This window comes from Melanostigma gelatinosum (assembly GCF_949748355.1).
Source record: "Melanostigma gelatinosum genome assembly, chromosome: 15".
Classification (NCBI taxonomy): Eukaryota; Metazoa; Chordata; class Actinopteri; order Perciformes; family Zoarcidae; genus Melanostigma; species Melanostigma gelatinosum.
This window is the reverse complement of record NC_136648.1, coordinates 14,774,600-14,798,244: the sequence shown is the minus strand read 5'-3', so window position 1 is coordinate 14,798,244 and position 23,645 is coordinate 14,774,600. Positions and strand designations below refer to the sequence as shown.

At 40.0% G+C, this 23,645-nt stretch overlaps 2 protein-coding genes across 2 annotated transcripts; both read right to left on the bottom strand.

Annotated features, from left to right (window-relative positions):
* Positions 1 to 2,729: 2,729 nt before the first annotated feature.
* On the bottom strand, positions 2,730 to 22,766 carry LOC306788722 (mitochondrial ubiquitin ligase activator of nfkb 1-A-like; the record flags this gene model as incomplete). Its single annotated transcript, XM_079284329.1, has 5 exons — positions 2,730 to 3,393; positions 3,532 to 3,763; positions 4,739 to 4,859; positions 4,951 to 5,038; positions 22,650 to 22,766. The coding sequence occupies 5 exons, from the start codon at positions 22,764 to 22,766 to the stop codon at positions 2,878 to 2,880; spliced, it is 1,074 nt and encodes a 357-aa protein (XP_079140455.1). The 3' UTR covers positions 2,730 to 2,877.
* Positions 6,293 to 22,543, bottom strand: LOC306789697 (mitochondrial ubiquitin ligase activator of nfkb 1-A-like; the record flags this gene model as incomplete). Its single annotated transcript, XM_079285777.1, has 5 exons — positions 6,293 to 6,676; positions 6,815 to 7,046; positions 22,101 to 22,221; positions 22,313 to 22,400; positions 22,532 to 22,543. The coding sequence occupies 5 exons, from the start codon at positions 22,541 to 22,543 to the stop codon at positions 6,293 to 6,295; spliced, it is 837 nt and encodes a 278-aa protein (XP_079141903.1).
* Positions 22,767 to 23,645: the final 879 nt, after the last annotated feature.

The window sequence follows — 23,645 nt, the reverse complement described above, 5'->3', positions numbered from 1 at the left end:
CAACAAGCTAATTGCGGGCTAACTTCAGTTGATACCTGTTGCCCATGGCAACGATAAACACTTTCACGCTGCAGACTAAAGGAATGCAAATTATAAATATGGATGGATATGCATTGTACTGTTTAGAGTGATAGCAATCCATATAACCTATTGACTTGGATATATACACGCATTATATAGATATATATACAGTGTGCCACAAGTTGTTGCAACAGTTACCACCGTTTTGTGGTACCTGCCACTACTTTTCGCGACCGTTTTCACTGTTTGCGACTGCTGCCACTAGCATCTTGTGGCAGCTGCCACTCTTTCGGAGCGGATTCCGCCGTAGTTTAGCCTTTATTTGTCGTTATTTGACATTATATGACAATACATTAAGGTCATTGAAGGCATGACTGTTGGTAGTTGTAATTAGTTTATTAAAAAAAGGCTGAATTATAATGGTATGGCCACTCGTTTTTGTCAACAAGCTAATTGCGGGCTAACTTCAGTTGATACCTGTTGCCCATGGCAACGATAAACACTTTCACGCTGCAGACTAAAGGAATGCAAATTATAAATTTGGATGGATATGCATTGTACTGTTTAGAGTGATAGCAATCCATATAACCTATTGACTTGGATATATACACGCAGTATATAGATATATATACAGTGTGCCACAAGTTGTTGCAACAGTTACCACTGTTTTGTGGTACCTGCCACTACTTTTCGCGACCGTTTTCACTGTTTGCGACTGCTGCCACTAGCATCTTGTGGCAGCTGCCACTCTTTCGGAGCGGATTCCGCCGTAGTTTAGCCTTTATTTGTCGTTATTTGACATTATATGACAATACATTAAGGTCATTGAAGGCATGACTGTTGGTAGTTGTAATTAGTTTATTAAAAAAGGCCGAATTATAATGGTATGGCCACTCGTTTTTGTCAACAAGCTAATTGCGGGCTAACTTCAGTTGTTTCTATTATTAGGTTTATACGTATTTCAGATGATTAACGTATCATCTTTCATCTAATTTGTTTTGTAATATATGATGAAGTAGTAGTTAAGTTAAGGTAATAATTATATTCATAGACCATATTTATGTTACTTTAATGTGGCATGATTTAAAGGCCTACTTTATGATTTGAGCAAGATGTTGTAATCTCTTTCTTTCTTTGTTTAGAACCGTGGCAATCATCAGCAATCAACTTTAAATAACTTCCTGGTTAAATAATCAGCACAAGTGATTGTAGCCTTGTTTCCTGGTGGATTGTGGCTCCAGTTAGAACATTAAATCCTCAACAAATTTGTTATTAGCCGACCTAGCATGCTGTGCTTCAACATCGAGGCTGTGAGACAGAGCAGATTAAAATAACAGGTGTATTGATAAAGTATTTGCTTTTTACTCACAAAGGTTTTATTGCATTACAGTAACTGTCGTTAACTCCAGTAATCTTCAACCATCTGCTGTAAGATGACTTTGCTCAGTGTGTGTGGAGGAGCGACACAGAGAGCAGATGATCACTGACATTAAAAAGTACAGATAAAACGTCTGAGATGATCAATATTACATTTTTTTATAATTTGGCACCGGTGCACATTTATGTGGTTTCGGTACCCATCACGAGATGTGAGCTGGGTCCAGATTTACAGCATTTTAGTAGCATTCACTCTCTCCAAAGGCCCGTGTGAGATTATTCACTCTTTTGCTGTTCTGTCTTTGCATTCTCCCAATAATTAAATTAAACAAATCAAATGCTACTGGTGGCCATGTGATCACATGGGTGCCTCAGGCATGGAAAATAGGCACCACTTGTGTGATTCTTTGTCGACATATGGGACATCGGCGGTGTGGCAAAGCCTGGAAGCAGCTGCGGCAGCAGCACACATGCCCACAGTCCAACAGAACACAGTTACGTGGCTGACTGAGGCAAATCACACAGGCATTTTCATTTTGCAGTCTTTCTAACTCCCTCCTCTCCTGCTCCCAGCCAACTTTTAGACGATGGTAGTAGCGTCGGCCGACCCAGAGGAGTACTGCTGCCCCTGCCAAAGCAGAGGCGATGGCCAGCGCTGCATTCACTCTGTGGTGCAAGACTCGTTCAAACTCGTGGAAAACTTCCTACAACAGCTAAAGAAGCCTCTCGACAGGTGACCGTAAAGCGCAGAGGAGCGCTCGGGTCTTCCCTCTTCCATCCATAAGGCTACTGCGGCCTCCAGAACCAACTAGCCACCGGCCGCCAAGAAATAGGCCAAAATTATGCATGGTGTATAGTGACACACTCCCAGGCACCATGCCTCCGGGAGCGCTGCGGCCCGCAGGGCCCGCCTCCACTCCTACGGGCCACGATGTTGGCCAAGGGCAACGCCACGGCTATTTCCCGCAAGACTTGACCGAGCCTGCGCCAGACTGACCATCTGTCGGAGCCGCCTGACGCAGGTGAGTCTGATCGTTGACCTCCTCGGTCGTCCACTATTTGACTGAAAGTGGATGAAACAAAAGCGTAGCTTACTCTGACCAGGCTTAAGTTATTTAGATTCATACACTTCAGTCTTCATGGCAGCAGCCACATACATGACCAGAATAAGGCACAGAACAGACATGTAGAGGAGAGTGAACATTTCTGCAACATTTTCAATTACACCTTTATTCCTCATATACAATTACAGATAAAATACCTCACTGAAACTCTGCAGTGGACAAAGTGTTTGCACAATATTTAAAAAAAAAACTTCATTGTGGGTTTTTTTTGTTTTACAGTAATCATTTTTTCAAAAAGTTACCGTTGGCCTTTTTAAGGTTTAAGTGCAGCACTTTAGACCTTTGAGGTGTAAAGCCGTAGTACAGTTTGTGTCGTGGTGACGCTCCACTGAGGCCATGTGATCACACAGGTGCCTCAGACATGGTAAAGAGGCACCACTCGCGTGACGCTTTCTCTACATATGGGGCATCGGCGGTGTGGAAAAGCCTGGTAGCAGCTGTGGCAGCAGCACACATGCCCACAGTCCAACAGAATACAGTTACGTGGCTGACTGAGGCAAATCACACAGGCATTTTCTATGTGTTCCTCTTCCCCATCTTGAGGAGTCTCAGGGCCCGGTCCTGAAGCACGTGCTCTCGGGCCTTCATTTTGCAGTCTCTCAAATTCCCTCCTCTCCTGCTCCCTCTCCCAGCCAACTTTTAGGTGATAGTAGTAGCGTCGGCCGACCCAGAGGAGTAATGCTGCCCCTGCCAAAGCAGAGGCGATGGCCAGCGCCTTCCACCGCAGAGCCGTGCTCACTTGCTCTCCCACCAGGGTGTCAAAGTCCGTATTGCTCAAAAAGTACTGTGAGCCATTTGAAGGGGGTCGGAGATTCAGAGTCCCGTCCATTTCCAGTATCAACTCACCCACGGCGGTAAGAGTTGTGCCCACCTGGAAAAAGAGGGGAATATTCGTGGAATGTATCATTAAGATCCGTTTTTATTCATATCTGCCCTTGTGATTAGCAAAAAAAGTTATAGATACGAGTTATAGATATTAACAACGTTAGTATCTCATCTAACAACTTACTTTGAGCATTTCCTCGGTCTCCAGTTGCCCTTTAAGCTTCTCCCCGCTGAGGTATTGTCCTATGATGTCACCCAAGCCGTAGTTGACTTGGTGGAACTTCTCGTGTGTAGTCTCCATGTAGAGTCCGGAGGCCTGCAGAGGGCACAGGACTCTGACGGTGGTCTCATTTGATCCCACTAACACAAAGGGCACTGCATTCACTCTGTGGTGCAAGACTCGTTCACTGTCCGTCCTGCGACATGTAGAGGGAGGAACATGAGGTCTTTTTAGTCCACACATACGATGACAAAGACAAAATATACATTGGAAATTTGGGGTTGCCTCATTGTAACATAAATATACAAACAATTGGAGGAAACTAAGTGGCATCATTTGACTATTATCAGATCCAAACAGAAGAGTCCAAAGCCAAGTCATCTTATATGGGATAACCATAGAAGCTCAGATATTTCTGAGAGCTCCAAAATATCCAGTTTACGAAAGTGCCAAAAAAGGCAAAATAATTAATGCTGGCAAGTTAATGCGTTATTTTCGCGTTAACGCATTCATTAATTAACGCCGACAATTATTTTATCGTGCGTTAACGCATTTTAAAAATGTATTATTATTCTAATTTTTTTTATTTTTATTAAAAGACAAGAGAAATAAAAGATTGTATTTTTATTGATTAAAACTAATTCTGTCATTCGTAGTTTTAATGATGTATAAGCTGCTTAGAGCTAGTGTTAGGAAGTTAAACAGCTCATAATTCATCTTTAATATCTATTGATATTGTTGTGAAAACGTCTCCTTCAAACAACTGGATTTCTTCAAGTTTCTCAGCAACACTACATTTTACGAGATGACATGTGAATACATCATGATGACGTTATAATTTACCTTCGTCCAACACAAATTTTCACTGAACAGCGCCTGAACGCATCATAATCTAACTGACCGGAACCTTTGTTCTCATCTTGTGAATTTAAACACAGATTAGTTGTTTACTATGTAACATTATCAAAGATCTGGGACTAGAAAAGCATGAATGACGATGTCCTGATCGCATATTTTACAGATTATTGGCAGCGGACGATCGTCAATTCAACTTTATTTCACACTGTGATAGTTAACGTTAAACTGTCCACTGTCACGTAAAGGTAAAGAGGAAGTATCACGTATGCTATCATAACAATGCTTGGTATTTTTGTCTTGATAGATTTCTCACCAAGTGCGTGATAGGCTGTTCCACACCAGCCTGTGTTCTCTCAACAGGAATTTCTGCAACACTCCGACAAATTCTTTTTGGAAGTGGCTTGTCAGAGGCTCACCTGCTGGTTGCACAGCACCTACAGTATGCATATACACATGATAGATAATAAGAGACAAGGACACCATACACATTTTTCAATGTAAATAAATCTGTGACACCCTGTTTACCTTCAATGACAGCATACTGCAGACACGCTCCTGGAGTAACTTTCAAGATGTCTTTGAGTTTTCCATCTATGGTGAAGTGTGGAGCATCCTGAGAACATAACGCACATGTACACACTGTATATGTAGTACACAAACTGTATATGTAGTGCACATACTGTAGTGACAGAAAGAGGATTTCAAGCAGTGTGTGAAAGCTAAAGATTGTTTACATGGTTTCACAACTAATCCCATTCCTCCCGATGGCTTGAACAACATGAAAACACAAACTTAAAATTTCAAAATAAAACAATAAAAACGCATGTAAGATCATATTGATTACACATGAAAAACAACTTACGTCAAGTTTATCTAGTGTCGTCCGGCTCTTCCTATAGAGATAGTAACAGATGCCTGAGAGGGCAAGGCTGGCCCCAAGACACACTGTCTCTGTAACCTCCATAGGAAATCCATCCATTCCCTCTGAACCTCCTGTCGCTGCCAACCTGTACAAAGGTAAAAAAAAAAAAAGAAAAGATGGCTTTATGTCCTATCAATGATGACAAAAAAGTGCATGTTGCTGCGCATTTTTAAAAGGGACTCAATGCAGTGTATAAGTCTATAAAGCACCTCATAGTGCTCTAAGTTGGTCATCATCAACCCCAAATGTAGCACATGTAAGCTGTCATGTGAGGAACATGCAGACAGCATCAAGTCCTACTGATGGAAAGTGATGAGCAATGGAATCAGACACTTCAATAATTATTGCAAAGTTGCAAACAGAGCTAGAAATAAATAAAGGAAAATTATACATGTCAAACTTTACACTTGGGTATCATGGAATTTGAATTTACCCCTTGCATTAATGAATTTGTCAGCTGTTTAGTGTGGTGTAGCTTCTTGGTGTTGACATTCAAAATATGTCAGTTGACAAGGAATAGCAACCACATGTTTTGCAATTAAATGTACCTATGTTACGCTAACTAGCTTGGTATTTGCAGCAGTCCCAACGTAAAGTCAACGATACTGCCTTTGTTAAAAGTGCCATTAAAACCTCCCTGCAGGACATATATGACACTCGCCTCATCCGCAAAGTGACCATGATTGTGCGCGACTCCAGCCACCCCTCACACAGTCTCTTCAGCCTCCTGCCCTCTGGGAGAAGATACCGGAGCCTCCGTGCTCGCACCACCAGACTCTCAAACAGCTTCGTCCACCAGGCTGTTAGGAAGCTGAACTCTCTAAAATCTCTCCCTCCTCTCTTTTAAGACTCCCCATGTCCAACTGCTGCTGAATACAGATTGATAGCTTTTTTTTTTTTCTCTTATTATATAACGTTATATTTATTGTCTAAATGTTTTTTAATCTATTGCACTGTATTCACACAGGCATTTTCTATGTGTTCCTCTTCCCCATCTTGAGGAGTCTCAGGGCCCGGTCCTGAAGCACGTGCTCTCGGGCCTTCATTTTGCAGTCTCTCAAATTCCCTCCTCTCCTGCTCCCTCTCCCAGCCAACTTTTAGGTGATAGTAGTAGCGTCGGCCGACCCAGAGGAGTAATGCTGCCCCTGCCAAAGCAGAGGCGATGGCCAGCGCCTTCCACCGCAGAGCCGTGCTCACTTGCTCTCCCACCAGGGTGTCAAAGTCCGTATTGCTCAAAAAGTACTGTGAGCCATTTGAAGGGGGTCGGAGATTCAGAGTCCCGTCCATTTCCAGTATCAACTCACCCACGGCGGTAAGAGTTGTGCCCACCTGGAAAAAGAGGGGAATATTCGTGGAATGTATCATTAAGATCCGTTTTTATTCATATCTGCCCTTGTGATTAGCAAAAAAAGTTATAGATACGAGTTATAGATATTAACAACGTTAGTATCTCATCTAACAACTTACTTTGAACATTTCCTCGGTCTCCAGTTGCCCTTTAAGCTTCTCCCCGCTGAGGTATTGTCCTATGATGTCACCCAAGCCGTAGTTGACTTGGTGGAACTTCTCGTGTGTAGTCTCCATGTAGAGTCCGGAGGCCTGCAGAGGGCACAGGACTCTGACGGTGGTCTCATTTGATCCCACTAACACAAAGGGCACTGCATTCACTCTGTGGTGCAAGACTCGTTCACTGTCCGTCCTGCGACATGTAGAGGGAGGAACATGAGTTCTTTTTAGTCTACACATACGATGACAAAGACAAAATATACATTGGAAATTTGGGGTTGCCTCATTGTAACATAAATATACAAACAATTGGAGGAAACTAAGTGGCATCATTTGACTATTATCAGATCCAAACAGAAGAGTCCAAAGCCAAGTCATCTTATATGGGATAACCATAGAAGCTCAGATATTTCTGAGAGCTCCAAAATATCCAGTTTACGAAAGTGCAAAATAATCAGTGCTGGGCAAGTTAACGCGTTATTTTCGCGTTAACGCATTCATTAATTAACGCCGACAATTATTTTATCGTGCGTTAACGCATTTTTTTAATGTATTATTATTATCATTTTAAGGGATTGCACATGCACACCCACACAATAATTTGTAACCATCAATATAGGCTGATATTTCTTATCATAAAGCTAGCACACAATTGCAGACTTTACAACAATATGGTCTTCAAGACACCATGGGGAAAGCTTGCACTTGTTTGATTATAAAGTTAAATGTACAAAAAAGGCAGTTTGAAAATCAAGTATAAACATTTTAAACAATTTTTATAAATGGACAAAGTACAAAAAGAGCAGTCACTCAAAATGAATAGAAGCGATGTCTGACGACATGGTCCATAAATAGGAAAAGTTGTACATCAGTTTATCATAGGTTAACATGGCTGTCCGGCCGTGAATTGAACAGAAAGTATTACAGAATGTTTTGCATACATTCTTTTTTTTTTTTTTTGGCAGTTTCAGTTCAACTCTTGTATAAAAAAATAGGCTAGATTTTCAAATGCATGAGGATGAAATGGCAAACGGAATGGTGAGGGGAAATAAAGGAGTTTCATTTCACGCACAAAGACGGACATCTGCAAAATCCTTTTGGGCAGCTTTGAAAATACATTGGCTTTCAATTCATCATACATTCACTATTATACATTAAGGTGTAGATATATATGTATTGATATACAGTACTTGTATTCTGCACCAACCAAACTCGGACACACTGAACAGGCTTCAATGACAGATTGGCTTCAATAAACATCTCGGATCTAAATGATTTTGGGTTAGGAGGGTCGAGGGGCAGTGTAGAGGTAGCCATGTGTCTCACCGTCGTCTACTGTGAAAATGGTCAAACCTTCAGTCTTCTTGTGTTGTACGTTGTGAATCAAATGCAGTACAGTAACATGACTTAATTTGCTGATGCTATAATACAGATCAGCTATATCTATCAGTTACTTTGTTTCATAAAGGAAACATGAACATAAAGGAATATTTTCACCTGTGTGATCACACAGGTGCCTCAGGCATGGAAAATAGGCACCACTTGTGTGATTCTTTCTCTACATATGGGACATCGGCGTTGTTGCAAAGCCTGGAAGCAGCTGCGGCAGCAGCACACATGCCCACAGTCCAACAGAACACAGTTACGTGGCTGACTGAGGCAAATCACACAGGCATTTTCATTTTGCAGTCTTTCTAATTCCCTCCTCTCCTGCTCCCAGCCATCTTTTAGGTGATCGTAGTAGCGTCGGCCGACCCAGAGGAGTACTGCTGCCCCTGCCAAAGCAGAGGCGATGGCCAGCGCTGCATTCACTCTGTGGTGCAAGACTCGTTCACTGTCCGTCCTGCGACATGTAGAGGGAGGAACATGAGTTATTTTTAGTCTACACATACGATGACAAAGACAAAATATACATTAGAAATTTGGGGTTGCCTCATTGTAACATAAATATACAAACAATTGGAGGAAACTAAGTGGCATCATTTGACTATTATCAGATCCAAACAGAAGAGTCCAAAGCCAAGTCATCTTATATGGGATAACCATAGAAGCTCAGATATTTCTGAGAGCTCCAAAATATCCAGTTTACGAAAGTGCAAAATAATCAGTGCTGGGCAAGTTAACGCGTTATTTTCGCGTTAACGCATTCAGTAATTAACGCCGACAATTATTTTATCGTGCGTTAACGCATTTTTTTAATGTATTATTATTATAATTTTAAGGAATAAGGAAGTGACACCACATGAACACAGCTGTTCACTGCTTGCTGCCTGGTTCGTTTGTTAAAAATGTTGCTTAATAATAAATTTAAAAAAAAACGCGTTAACGCGCGATAATATAATTGTCGGCGTTAATTAATTAATGCTTTAACGCGATAATAACGCGTTAACTTGCCCAGCACTAGTTATTAAGTAACTAGTCTAAAAATCGGATCAGCACAAAAGAAAAAAAGAAGCAAATATAACTTTTAGAGATCCTTGTTTACGTTTTTTTGCCGATCATTGAAGATCCAAATCAGCAGATACAGATCCCTTTGTTTGATTATAGCAGCTGGTCTACGAGGCTCCAGACTATGTTTTTTTGCCACCGCCCCAAAAATCATTTAAACCGCTCTGAAGTCAGTTTAAACCATCAGAAATGTTACATGCTATCCTTTACTTTGTTGTAGTAATTTGTAATGTTTTTTGTTCTTCATAACAATTTACAATTCAAATGATAAGGAAATAAAAGATTGTATTTTTATTGATTAAAACTAGTGGTGTCACGGATCGATACGTGATCCGTTCGGATCAGCCCTCACGGTTCGGATCAACCCTCACGGTTCGGATCACTTGTGAACCGCGGATCAATCGAGTATTTTTTTTCTTTTTTTACAGCGTAATCATCATAGTGTGTAATAAAGTTCTACTGCTGCTGTTCCTTTTCAAGTAACAAGTCCCCGAATATCAGTGCAGAGTGTCAGTGAACAGATATAAAGCAGTAGTGTGTTCACGTGACCGGAGCAGCTTAGAAGCATTTAACGGTGAAGTCATGGCGAGCGGAGGAACGTCAGAAGCCGCGGCGTCATTTCAGTCGCAAGTTTGGGAACATTTTGTCTTCCCTGTAACGTATAATGACGGATGAGGGTGGTGGACAAAGTGTTACGGTATGCAGGCCCGGCTCCAGGCACTGATTTGCGGGGGGGCCTTACGTTGCTTTGGGGGGGGTCACATTTTTTTTTTTTTTTTTTTACAGCCTATGGTAGCATAGTAGGTCAACTTGTGTATTAAAAGATCAGCAGATAGCAGATTCAGCCACAACAAGACATTTTAAAAATAGGCACATCCAGCAACAACATTAACAACAAGAACAACACACTCTACAACAACACACTGTGCGGAGTTTGTCCGAAACGGGAGGAAGGGCAAGCTCAAATCGTGGCAGCGGCAGCTAGTACAGGCACTTCCTGTTGCAAGCTCAGCTGCCACGACTTTCCGTGGCAGCTGAGCTTGCAACAGGAAGTGATTGCCACTGTATGTGGCAGCTGCCACTAGCATCTTGTGGCAGCTGCCAGCATTTCGGAGCGGATTCCGCGGTAGTTTAGCCTTTATTTGTCGTTATTTGACATTATGTGACAATACATTAAGGTCATTGAAGACATGACTGTTGGTAGTTGTAATTAGTTTATTAAAAAAGGCCGAATTATAATGGTATGGCCACTCGTTTTTGTCAACAAGCTAATTGCGGGCTAACTTCAGTTGTTTCTATTATTAGGTTTATACGTATTTCAGATGATTAACGTATCATCTTTCATCTAATTTGTTTTGTAATATATGATGAAGTAGTAGTTAAGTTAAGGTAATAATTATATTCATAGACCATATTTATGTTACTTTAATGTGGCATGATTTAAAGGCCTACTTTATGATTTGAGCAAGATGTTGTAATCTCTTTCTTTCTTTGTTTAGAACCGTGGCAATCATCAGCAATCAACTTTAAATAACTTCCTGGTTAAATAATCAGCACAAGTGATTGTAGCCTTGTTTCCTGGTGGATTGTGGCTCCAGTTAGAACATTAAATCCTCAACAAATTTGTTATTAGCCGACCTAGCATGCTGTGCTTCAACATCGAGGCTGTGAGACAGAGCAGATTAAAATAACAGGTGTATTGATAAAGTATTTGCTTTTTACTCACAAAGGTTTTATTGCATTACAGTAACTGTCGTTAACTCCAGTAATCTTCAACCATCTGCTGTAAGATGACTTTGCTCAGTGTGTGTGGAGGAGCGACACAGAGAGCAGATGATCACTGACATTAAAAAGTACAGATAAAACGTCTGAGATGATCAATATTACATTTTTTTATAATTTGGCACCGGTGCACATTTATGTGGTTTCGGTACCCATCACGAGATGTGAGCTGGGTCCAGATTTACAGCATTTTAGTAGCATTCACTCTCTCCAAAGGCCCGTGTGAGATTATTCACTCTTTTGCTGTTCTGTCTTTGCATTCTCCCAATAATTAAATTAAACAAATCAAATGCTACTGGTGGCCATGTGATCACATGGGATATTTCTGAGAGCTCCAAAATATCCAGTTTACGAAAGTGCAAAATAATCAGTGCTGGGCAAGTTAACGCGTTATTTTCGCGTTAACGCATTCATTAATTAATGCCGACAATTATTTTATCGTGCGTTAACGCATTTTTTTAATGTATTATTATTATCATTTTAAGGGATTGCACATGCACACCCACACAATAATTTGTAACCATCAATATAGGCTGATATTTCTTATCATAAAGCTAGCACACAATTGCAGACTTTACAACAATATGGTCTTCAAGACACCATGGGGAAAGCTTGCACTTGTTTGATTATAAAGTTAAATGTACAAAAAAGTCAGTTTGAAAATCAAGTATAAACATTTTAAACAATTTTTATAAATGGACAAAGTACAAAAAGAGCAGTCACTCAAAATGAATAGAAGCGATGTCTGACGACATGGTCCATAAATAGGAAAAGTTGTACATCAGTTTATCATAGGTTAACATGGCTGTCCGGCCGTGAATTGAACAGAAAGTATTACAGAATGTTTTGCATACATTCTTTTTTTTTTTTTTTGGCAGTTTCAGTTCAACTCTTGTATAAAAAAATAGGCTAGATTTTCAAATGCATGAGGATGAAATGGCAAACGGAATGGTGAGGGGAAATAAAGGAGTTTCATTTCACGCACAAAGACGGACATCTGCAAAATCCTTTTGGGCAGCTTTGAAAATACATTGGCTTTCAATTCATCATACATTCACTATTATACATTAAGGTGTAGATATATATGTATTGATATACAGTACTTGTATTCTGCACCAACCAAACTCGGACACACTGAACAGGCTTCAATGACAGATTGGCTTCAATAAACATCTCGGATCTAAATGATTTTGGGTTAGGAGGGTCGAGGGGCAGTGTAGAGGTAGCCATGTGTCTCACCGTCGTCTACTGTGAAAATGGTCAAACCTTCAGTCTTCTTGTGTTGTACGTTGTGAATCAAATGCAGTACAGTAACATGACTTAATTTGCTGATGCTATAATACAGATCAGCTATATCTATCAGTTACTTTGTTTCATAAAGGAAACATGAACATAAAGGAATATTTTCACCTGTGTGATCACACAGGTGCCTCAGGCATGGAAAATAGGCACCACTTGTGTGATTCTTTCTCTACATATGGGACATCGGCGTTGTTGCAAAGCCTGGAAGCAGCTGCGGCAGCAGCACACATGCCCACAGTCCAACAGAACACAGTTACGTGGCTGACTGAGGCAAATCACACAGGCATTTTCATTTTGCAGTCTTTCTAATTCCCTCCTCTCCTGCTCCCAGCCATCTTTTAGGTGATCGTAGTAGCGTCGGCCGACCCAGAGGAGTACTGCTGCCCCTGCCAAAGCAGAGGCGATGGCCAGCGCTGCATTCACTCTGTGGTGCAAGACTCGTTCACTGTCCGTCCTGCGACATGTAGAGGGAGGAACATGAGTTATTTTTAGTCTACACATACGATGACAAAGACAAAATATACATTAGAAATTTGGGGTTGCCTCATTGTAACATAAATATACAAACAATTGGAGGAAACTAAGTGGCATCATTTGACTATTATCAGATCCAAACAGAAGAGTCCAAAGCCAAGTCATCTTATATGGGATAACCATAGAAGCTCAGATATTTCTGAGAGCTCCAAAATATCCAGTTTACGAAAGTGCAAAATAATCAGTGCTGGGCAAGTTAACGCGTTATTTTCGCGTTAACGCATTCAGTAATTAACGCCGACAATTATTTTATCGTGCGTTAACGCATTTTTTTAATGTATTATTATTATAATTTTAAGGAATAAGGAAGTGACACCACATGAACACAGCTGTTCACTGCTTGCTGCCTGGTTCGTTTGTTAAAAATGTTGCTTAATAATAAATTTAAAAAAAAACGCGTTAACGCGCGATAATATAATTGTCGGCGTTAATTAATTAATGCTTTAACGCGATAATAACGCGTTAACTTGCCCAGCACTAGTTATTAAGTAACTAGTCTAAAAATCGGATCAGCACAAAAGAAAAAAAGAAGCAAATATAACTTTTAGAGATCCTTGTTTACGTTTTTTTGCCGATCATTGAAGATCCAAATCAGCAGATACAGATCCCTTTGTTTGATTATAGCAGCTGGTCTACGAGGCTCCAGACTATGTTTTTTTGCCACCGCCCCAAAAATCATTTAAACCGCTCTGAAGTCAGTTTAAACCATCAGAAATGTTACATGCTATCCTTTACTTTGTTGTAGTAATTTGTAATGTTTTTTGTTCTTCATAACAATTTACAATTCAAATGATAAGGAAATAAAAGATTGTATTTTTATTGATTAAAACTAGTGGTGTCACGGATCGATACGTGATCCGTTCGGATCAGCCCTCACGGTTCGGATCAACCCTCACGGTTCGGATCACTTGTGAACCGCGGATCAATCGAGTATTTTTTTTCTTTTTTTACAGCGTAATCATCATAGTGTGTAATAAAGTTCTACTGCTGCTGTTCCTTTTCAAGTAACAAGTCCCCGAATATCAGTGCAGAGTGTCAGTGAACAGATATAAAGCAGTAGTGTGTTCACGTGACCGGAGCAGCTTAGAAGCATTTAACGGTGAAGTCATGGCGAGCGGAGGAACGTCAGAAGCCGCGGCGTCATTTCAGTCGCAAGTTTGGGAACATTTTGTCTTCCCTGTAACGTATAATGACGGATGAGGGTGGTGGACAAAGTGTTACGGTATGCAGGCCCGGCTCCAGGCACTGATTTGCGGGGGGGCCTTACGTTGCTTTGGGGGGGGTCACATTTTTTTTTTTTTTTTTTTACAGCCTATGGTAGCATAGTAGGTCAACTTGTGTATTAAAAGATCAGCAGATAGCAGATTCAGCCACAACAAGACATTTTAAAAATAGGCACATCCAGCAACAACATTAACAACAAGAACAACACACTCTACAACAACACACTGTGCGGAGTTTGTCCGAAACGGGAGGAAGGGCAAGCTCAAATCGTGGCAGCGGCAGCTAGTACAGGCACTTCCTGTTGCAAGCTCAGCTGCCACGACTTTCCGTGGCAGCTGAGCTTGCAACAGGAAGTGATTGCCACTGTATGTGGCAGCTGCCACTAGCATCTTGTGGCAGCTGCCAGCATTTCGGAGCGGATTCCGCGGTAGTTTAGCCTTTATTTGTCGTTATTTTACATTATGTGACAATACATTAAGGTCATTGAAGACATGACTGTTGGTAGTTGTAATTAGTTTATTAAAAAAGGCCGAATTATAATGGTATGGCCACTCGTTTTTGTCAACAAGCTAATTGCGGGCTAACTTCAGTTGTTTCTATTATTAGGTTTATACGTATTTCAGATGATTAACGTATCATCTTTCATCTAATTTGTTTTGTAATATATGATGAAGTAGTAGTTAAGTTAAGGTAATAATTATATTCATAGACCATATTTATGTTACTTTAATGTGGCATGATTTAAAGGCCTACTTTATGATTTGAGCAAGATGTTGTAATCTCTTTCTTTCTTTGTTTAGAACCGTGGCAATCATCAGCAATCAACTTTAAATAACTTCCTGGTTAAATAATCAGCACAAGTGATTGTAGCCTTGTTTCCTGGTGGATTGTGGCTCCAGTTAGAACATTAAATCCTCAACAAATTTGTTATTAGCCGACCTAGCATGCTGTGCTTCAACATCGAGGCTGTGAGACAGAGCAGATTAAAATAACAGGTGTATTGATAAAGTATTTGCTTTTTACTCACAAAGGTTTTATTGCATTACAGTAACTGTCGTTAACTCCAGTAATCTTCAACCATCTGCTGTAAGATGACTTTGCTCAGTGTGTGTGGAGGAGCGACACAGAGAGCAGATGATCACTGACATTAAAAAGTACAGATAAAACGTCTGAGATGATCAATATTACATTTTTTTATAATTTGGCACCGGTGCACATTTATGTGGTTTCGGTACCCATCACGAGATGTGAGCTGGGTCCAGATTTACAGCATTTTAGTAGCATTCACTCTCTCCAAAGGCCCGTGTGAGATTATTCACTCTTTTGCTGTTCTGTCTTTGCATTCTCCCAATAATTAAATTAAACAAATCAAATGCTACTGGTGGCCATGTGATCACATGGGATATTTCTGAGAGCTCCAAAATATCCAGTTTACGAAAGTGCAAAATAATCAGTGCTGGGCAAGTTAACGCGTTATTTTCGCGTTAACGCATTCATTAATTAATGCCGACAATTATTTTATCGTGCGTTAACGCATTTTTTTAATGTATTATTATTATCATTTTAAGGGATTGCACATGCACACCCACACAATAATTTGTAACCATCAATATAGGCTGATATTTCTTATCATAAAGCTAGCACACAATTGCAGACTTTACAACAATATGGTCTTCAAGACACCATGGGGAAAGCTTGCACTTGTTTGATTATAAAGTTAAATGTACAAAAAAGTCAGTTTGAAAATCAAGTATAAACATTTTAAACAATTTTTATAAATGGACAAAGTACAAAAAGAGCAGTCACTCAAAATGAATAGAAGCGATGTCTGACGACATGGTCCATAAATAGGAAAAGTTGTACATCAGTTTATCATAGGTTAACATGGCTGTCCGGCCGTGAATTGAACAGAAAGTATTACAGAATGTTTTGCATACATTCTTTTTTTTTTTTTTTGGCAGTTTCAGTTCAACTCTTGTATAAAAAAATAGGCTAGATTTTCAAATGCATGAGGATGAAATGGCAAACGGAATGGTGAGGGGAAATAAAGGAGTTTCATTTCACGCACAAAGACGGACATCTGCAAAATCCTTTTGGGCAGCTTTGAAAATACATTGGCTTTCAATTCATCATACATTCACTATTATACATTAAGGTGTAGATATATATGTATTGATATACAGTACTTGTATTCTGCACCAACCAAACTCGGACACACTGAACAGGCTTCAATGACAGATTGGCTTCAATAAACATCTCGGATCTAAATGATTTTGGGTTAGGAGGGTCGAGGGGCAGTGTAGAGGTAGCCATGTGTCTCACCGTCGTCTACTGTGAAAATGGTCAAACCTTCAGTCTTCTTGTGTTGTACGTTGTGAATCAAATGCAGTACAGTAACATGACTTAATTTGCTGATGCTATAATACAGATCAGCTATATCTATCAGTTACTTTGTTTCATAAAGGAAACATGAACATAAAGGAATATTTTCACCTGTGTGATCACACAGGTGCCTCAGGCATGGAAAATAGGCACCACTTGTGTGATTCTTTCTCTACATATGGGACATCGGCGTTGTTGCAAAGCCTGGAAGCAGCTGCGGCAGCAGCACACATGCCCACAGTCCAACAGAACACAGTTACGTGGCTGACTGAGGCAAATCACACAGGCATTTTCATTTTGCAGTCTTTCTAATTCCCTCCTCTCCTGCTCCCAGCCATCTTTTAGGTGATCGTAGTAGCGTCGGCCGACCCAGAGGAGTACTGCTGCCCCTGCCAAAGCAGAGGCGATGGCCAGCGCTGCATTCACTCTGTGGTGCAAGACTCGTTCACTGTCCGTCCTGCGACATGTAGAGGGAGGAACATGAGTTATTTTTAGTCTACACATACGATGACAAAGACAAAATATACATTAGAAATTTGGGGTTGCCTCATTGTAACATAAATATACAAACAATTGGAGGAAACTAAGTGGCATCATTTGACTATTATCAGATCCAAACAGAAGAGTCCAAAGCCAAGTCATCTTATATGGGATAACCATAGAAGCTCAGATATTTCTGAGAGCTCCAAAATATCCAGTTTACGAAAGTGCAAAATAATCAGTGCTGGGCAAGTTAACGCGTTATTTTCGCGTTAACGCATTCAGTAATTAACGCCGACAATTATTTTATCGTGCGTTAACGCATTTTTTTAATGTATTATTATTATAATTTTAAGGAATAAGGAAGTGACACCACATGAACACAGCTGTTCACTGCTTGCTGCCTGGTTCGTTTGTTAAAAATGTTGCTTAATAATAAATTTAAAAAAAAACGCGTTAACGCGCGATAATATAATTGTCGGCGTTAATTAATTAATGCTTTAACGCGATAATAACGCGTTAACTTGCCCAGCACTAGTTATTAAGTAACTAGTCTAAAAATCGGATCAGCACAAAAGAAAAAAAGAAGCAAATATAACTTTTAGAGATCCTTGTTTACGTTTTTTTGCCGATCATTGAAGATCCAAATCAGCAGATACAGATCCCTTTGTTTGATTATAGCAGCTGGTCTACGAGGCTCCAGACTATGTTTTTTTGCCACCGCCCCAAAAATCATTTAAACCGCTCTGAAGTCAGTTTAAACCATCAGAAATGTTACATGCTATCCTTTACTTTGTTGTAGTAATTTGTAATGTTTTTTGTTCTTCATAACAATTTACAATTCAAATGATAAGGAAATAAAAGATTGTATTTTTATTGATTAAAACTAGTGGTGTCACGGATCGATACGTGATCCGTTCGGATCAGCCCTCACGGTTCGGATCAACCCTCACGGTTCGGATCACTTGTGAACCGCGGATCAATCGAGTATTTTTTTTCTTTTTTTACAGCGTAATCATCATAGTGTGTAATAAAGTTCTACTGCTGCTGTTCCTTTTCAAGTAACAAGTCCCCGAATATCAGTGCAGAGTGTCAGTGAACAGATATAAAGCAGTAGTGTGTTCACGTGACCGGAGCAGCTTAGAAGCATTTAACGGTGAAGTCATGGCGAGCGGAGGAACGTCAGAAGCCGCGGCGTCATTTCAGTCGCAAGTTTGGGAACATTTTGTCTTCCCTGTAACGTATAATGACGGATGAGGGTGGTGGACAAAGTGTTACGGTATGCAGGCCCGGCTCCAGGCACTGATTTGCGGGGGGGCCTTACGTTGCTTTGGGGGGGGTCACATTTTTTTTTTTTTTTTTTTACAGCCTATGGTAGCATAGTAGGTCAACTTGTGTATTAAAAGATCAGCAGATAGCAGATTCAGCCACAACAAGACATTTTAAAAATAGGCACATCCAGCAACAACATTAACAACAAGAACAACACACTCTACAACAACACACTGTGCGGAGTTTGTCCGAAACGGGAGGAAGGGCAAGCTCAAATCGTGGCAGCGGCAGCTAGTACAGGCACTTCCTGTTGCAAGCTCAGCTGCCACGACTTTCCGTGGCAGCTGAGCTTGCAACAGGAAGTGATTGCCACTGTATGTGGCAGCTGCCACTAGCATCTTGTGGCAGCTGCCAGCATTTCGGAGCGGATTCCGCGGTAGTTTAGCCTTTATTTGTCGTTATTTTACATTATGTGACAATACATTAAGGTCATTGAAGACATGACTGTTGGTAGTTGTAATTAGTTTATTAAAAAAGGCCGAATTATAATGGTATGGCCACTCGTTTTTGTCAACAAGCTAATTGCGGGCTAACTTCAGTTGTTTCTATTATTAGGTTTATACGTATTTCAGATGATTAACGTATCATCTTTCATCTAATTTGTTTTGTAATATATGATGAAGTAGTAGTTAAGTTAAGGTAATAATTATATTCATAGACCATATTTATGTTACTTTAATGTGGCATGATTTAAAGGCCTACTTTATGATTTGAGCAAGATGTTGTAATCTCTTTCTTTCTTTGTTTAGAACCGTGGCAATCATCAGCAATCAACTTTAAATAACTTCCTGGTTAAATAATCAGCACAAGTGATTGTAGCCTTGTTTCCTGGTGGATTGTGGCTCCAGTTAGAACATTAAATCCTCAACAAATTTGTTATTAGCCGACCTAGCATGCTGTGCTTCAACATCGAGGCTGTGAGACAGAGCAGATTAAAATAACAGGTGTATTGATAAAGTATTTGCTTTTTACTCACAAAGGTTTTATTGCATTACAGTAACTGTCGTTAACTCCAGTAATCTTCAACCATCTGCTGTAAGATGACTTTGCTCAGTGTGTGTGGAGGAGCGACACAGAGAGCAGATGATCACTGACATTAAAAAGTACAGATAAAACGTCTGAGATGATCAATATTACATTTTTTTATAATTTGGCACCGGTGCACATTTATGTGGTTTCGGTACCCATCACGAGATGTGAGCTGGGTCCAGATTTACAGCATTTTAGTAGCATTCACTCTCTCCAAAGGCCCGTGTGAGATTATTCACTCTTTTGCTGTTCTGTCTTTGCATTCTCCCAATAATTAAATTAAACAAATCAAATGCTACTGGTGGCCATGTGATCACATGGGATATTTCTGAGAGCTCCAAAATATCCAGTTTACGAAAGTGCAAAATAATCAGTGCTGGGCAAGTTAACGCGTTATTTTCGCGTTAACGCATTCATTAATTAACGCCGACAATTATTTTATCGTGCGTTAACGCATTTTTTTAATGTATTATTATTATCATTTTAAGGGATTGCACATGCACACCCACACAATAATTTGTAACCATCAATATAGGCTGATATTTCTTATCATAAAGCTAGCACACAATTGCAGACTTTACAACAATATGGTCTTCAAGACACCATGGGGAAAGCTTGCACTTGTTTGATTATAAAGTTAAATGTACAAAAAAGGCAGTTTGAAAATCAAGTATAAACATTTTAAACAATTTTTATAAATGGACAAAGTACAAAAAGAGCAGTCACTCAAAATGAATAGAAGCGATGTCTGACGACATGGTCCATAAATAGGAAAAGTTGTACATCAGTTTATCATAGGTTAACATGGCTGTCCGGCCGTGAATTGAACAGAAAGTATTACAGAATGTTTTGCATACATTCTTTTTTTTTTTTTTTGGCAGTTTCAGTTCAACTCTTGTATAAAAAAATAGGCTAGATTTTCAAATGCATGAGGATGAAATGGCAAACAGAATGGTGAGGGGAAATAAAGGAGTTTCATTTCACGCACAAAGACGGACATCTGCAAAATCCTTTTGGGCAGCTTTGAAAATACATTGGCTTTCAATTCATCATACATTCACTATTATACATTAAAGTGTAGATATATATGTATTGATATACAGTACTTGTATTCTGCACCAACCAAACTCGGACACACTGAACAGGCTTCAATGACAGATTGGCTTCAATAAACATCTCGGATCTAAATGATTTTGGGTTAGGAGGGTCGAGGGGCAGTGTAGAGGTAGCCATGTGTCTCACCGTCGTCTACTGTGAAAATGGTCAAACCTTCAGTCTTCTTGTGTTGTACGTTGTGAATCAAATGCAGTACAGTAACATGACTTAATTTGCTGATGCTATAATACAGATCAGCTATATCTATCAGTTACTTTGTTTCATAAAGGAAACATGAACATAAAGGAATATTTTCACCTGTGTGATCACACAGGTGCCTCAGGCATGGAAAATAGGCACCACTTGTGTGATTCTTTCTCTACACATGGGACATCGGCGTTGTTGCAAAGCCTGGAAGCAGCTGCGGCAGCAGCACACATGCCCACAGTCCAACAGAACACAGTTACGTGGCTGACTGAGGCAAATCACACAGGCATTTTCATTTTGCAGTCTTTCTAATTCCCTCCTCTCCTGCTCCCAGCCATCTTTTAGGTGATCGTAGTAGCGTCGGCCGACCCAGAGGAGTACTGCTGCCCCTGCCAAAGCAGAGGCGATGGCCAGCGCTGCATTCACTCTGTGGTGCAAGACTCGTTCACTGTCCGTCCTGCGACATGTAGAGGGAGGAACATGAGTTCTTTTTAGTCTACACATACGATGACAAAGACAAAATATACATTAGAAATTTGGGGTTGCCTCATTGTAACATAAATATACAAACAATTGGAGGAAACTAAGTGGCATCATTTGACTATTATCAGATCCAAACAGAAGAGTCCAAAGCCAAGTCATCTTATATGGGATAACCATAGAAGCTCAGATATTTCTGAGAGCTCCAAAATATCCAGTTTACGAAAGTGCCAAAAAAGGCAAAATAATTAATGCTGGCAAGTTAATGCGTTATTTTCGCGTTAACGCATTCATTAATTAACGCCGACAATTATTTTATCGTGCGTTAACGCATTTTAAAAATGTATTATTATTCTAATTTTTTTTATTTTTATTAAAAGACAAGAGAAATAAAAGATTGTATTTTTATTGATTAAAACTAATTCTGTCATTCGTAGTTTTAATGATGTATAAGCTGCTTAGAGCTAGTGTTAGGAAGTTAAACAGCTCATAATTCATCTTTAATATCTATTGATATTGTTGTGAAAACGTCTCCTTCAAACAACTGGATTTCTTCAAGTTTCTCAGCAACACTACATTTTACGAGATGACATGTGAATACATCATGATGACGTTATAATTTACCTTCGTCCAACACAAATTTTCACTGAACAGCGCCTGAACGCATCATAATCTAACTGACCGGAACCTTTGTTCTCATCTTGTGAATTTAAACACAGATTAGTTGTTTACTATGTAACATTATCAAAGATCTGGGACTAGAAAAGCATGAATGACGATGTCCTGATCGCATATTTTACAGATTATTGGCAGCGGACGATCGTCAATTCAACTTTATTTCACACTGTGATAGTTAACGTTAAACTGTCCACTGTCACGTAAAGGTAAAGAGGAAGTATCACGTATGCTATCATAACAATGCTTGGTATTTTTGTCTTGATAGATTTCTCACCAAGTGCGTGATAGGCTGTTCCACACCAGCCTGTGTTCTCTCAACAGGAATTTCTGCAACACTCCGACAAATTCTTTTTGGAAGTGGCTTGTCAGAGGCTCACCTGCTGGTTGCACAGCACCTACAGTATGCATATACACATGATAGATAATAAGAGACAAGGACACCATACACATTTTTCAATGTAAATAAATCTGTGACACCCTGTTTACCTTCAATGACAGCATACTGCAGACACGCTCCTGGAGTAACTTTCAAGATGTCTTTGAGTTTTCCATCTATGGTGAAGTGTGGAGCATCCTGAGAACATAACGCACATGTACACACTGTATATGTAGTACACAAACTGTATATGTAGTGCACATACTGTAGTGACAGAAAGAGGATTTCAAGCAGTGTGTGAAAGCTAAAGATTGTTTACATGGTTTCACAACTAATCCCATTCCTCCCGATGGCTTGAACAACATGAAAACACAAACTTAAACTTTCAAAATAAAACAATAAAAACGCATGTAAGATCATATTGATTACACATGAAAAACAACTTACGTCAAGTTTATCTAGTGTCGTCCGGCTCTTCCTATAGAGATAGTAACAGATGCCTGAGAGGGCAAGGCTGGCCCCAAGACACACTGCCTCTGTAACCTCCATAGGAAATCCATCCATTCCCTCTGAACCTCCTGTCGCTGCCAACCTGTACAAAGGTAAAAAAAAAAAAAAGAAAAGATGGCTTTATGTCCTATCAATGATGACAAAAAGGTGCATGTTGCTGCGCATTTTTAAAAGGGACTCAATGCAGTGTATAAGTCTATAAAGCACCTCATAGTGCTCTAAGTTGGTCATCATCAACCCCAAATGTAGCACATGTAAGCTGTCATGTGAGGAACATGCAGACAGCATCAAGTCCTACTGATGGAAAGTGATGAGCAATGGAATCAGACACTTCAATAATTATTGCAAAGTTGCAAACAGAGCTAGAAATAAATAAAGGAAAATTATACATGTCAAACTTTACACTTGGGTATCATGGAATTTGAATTTACCCCTTGCATTAATGAATTTGTCAGCTGTTTAGTGTGGTGTAGCTTCTTGGTGTTGACATTCAAAATATGTCAGTTGACAAGGAATAGCAACCACATGTTTTGCAATTAAATGTACCTATGTTACGCTAACTAGCTTGGTATTTGCAGCAGTCCCAACGTAAAGTCAACGATACTGCCTTTGTTAAAAGTGCCATTAAAACCTCCCTGCAGGACATATATGACACTCGCCTCATCCGCAAAGTGACCATGATTGTGCGCGACTCCAGCCACCCCTCACACAGTCTCTTCAGCCTCCTGCCCTCTGGGAGAAGATACCGGAGCCTCCGTGCTCGCACCACCAGACTCTCAAACAGCTTCGTCCACCAGGCTGTTAGGAAGCTGAACTCTCTAAAATCTATCCCTCCTCTCTTTTAAGACTCCCCATGTCCAACTGCTGCTGAATACAGATTGATAGCTTTTTTTTTTTCTCTCTTATTATATAACGTTATATTTATTGTCTAAA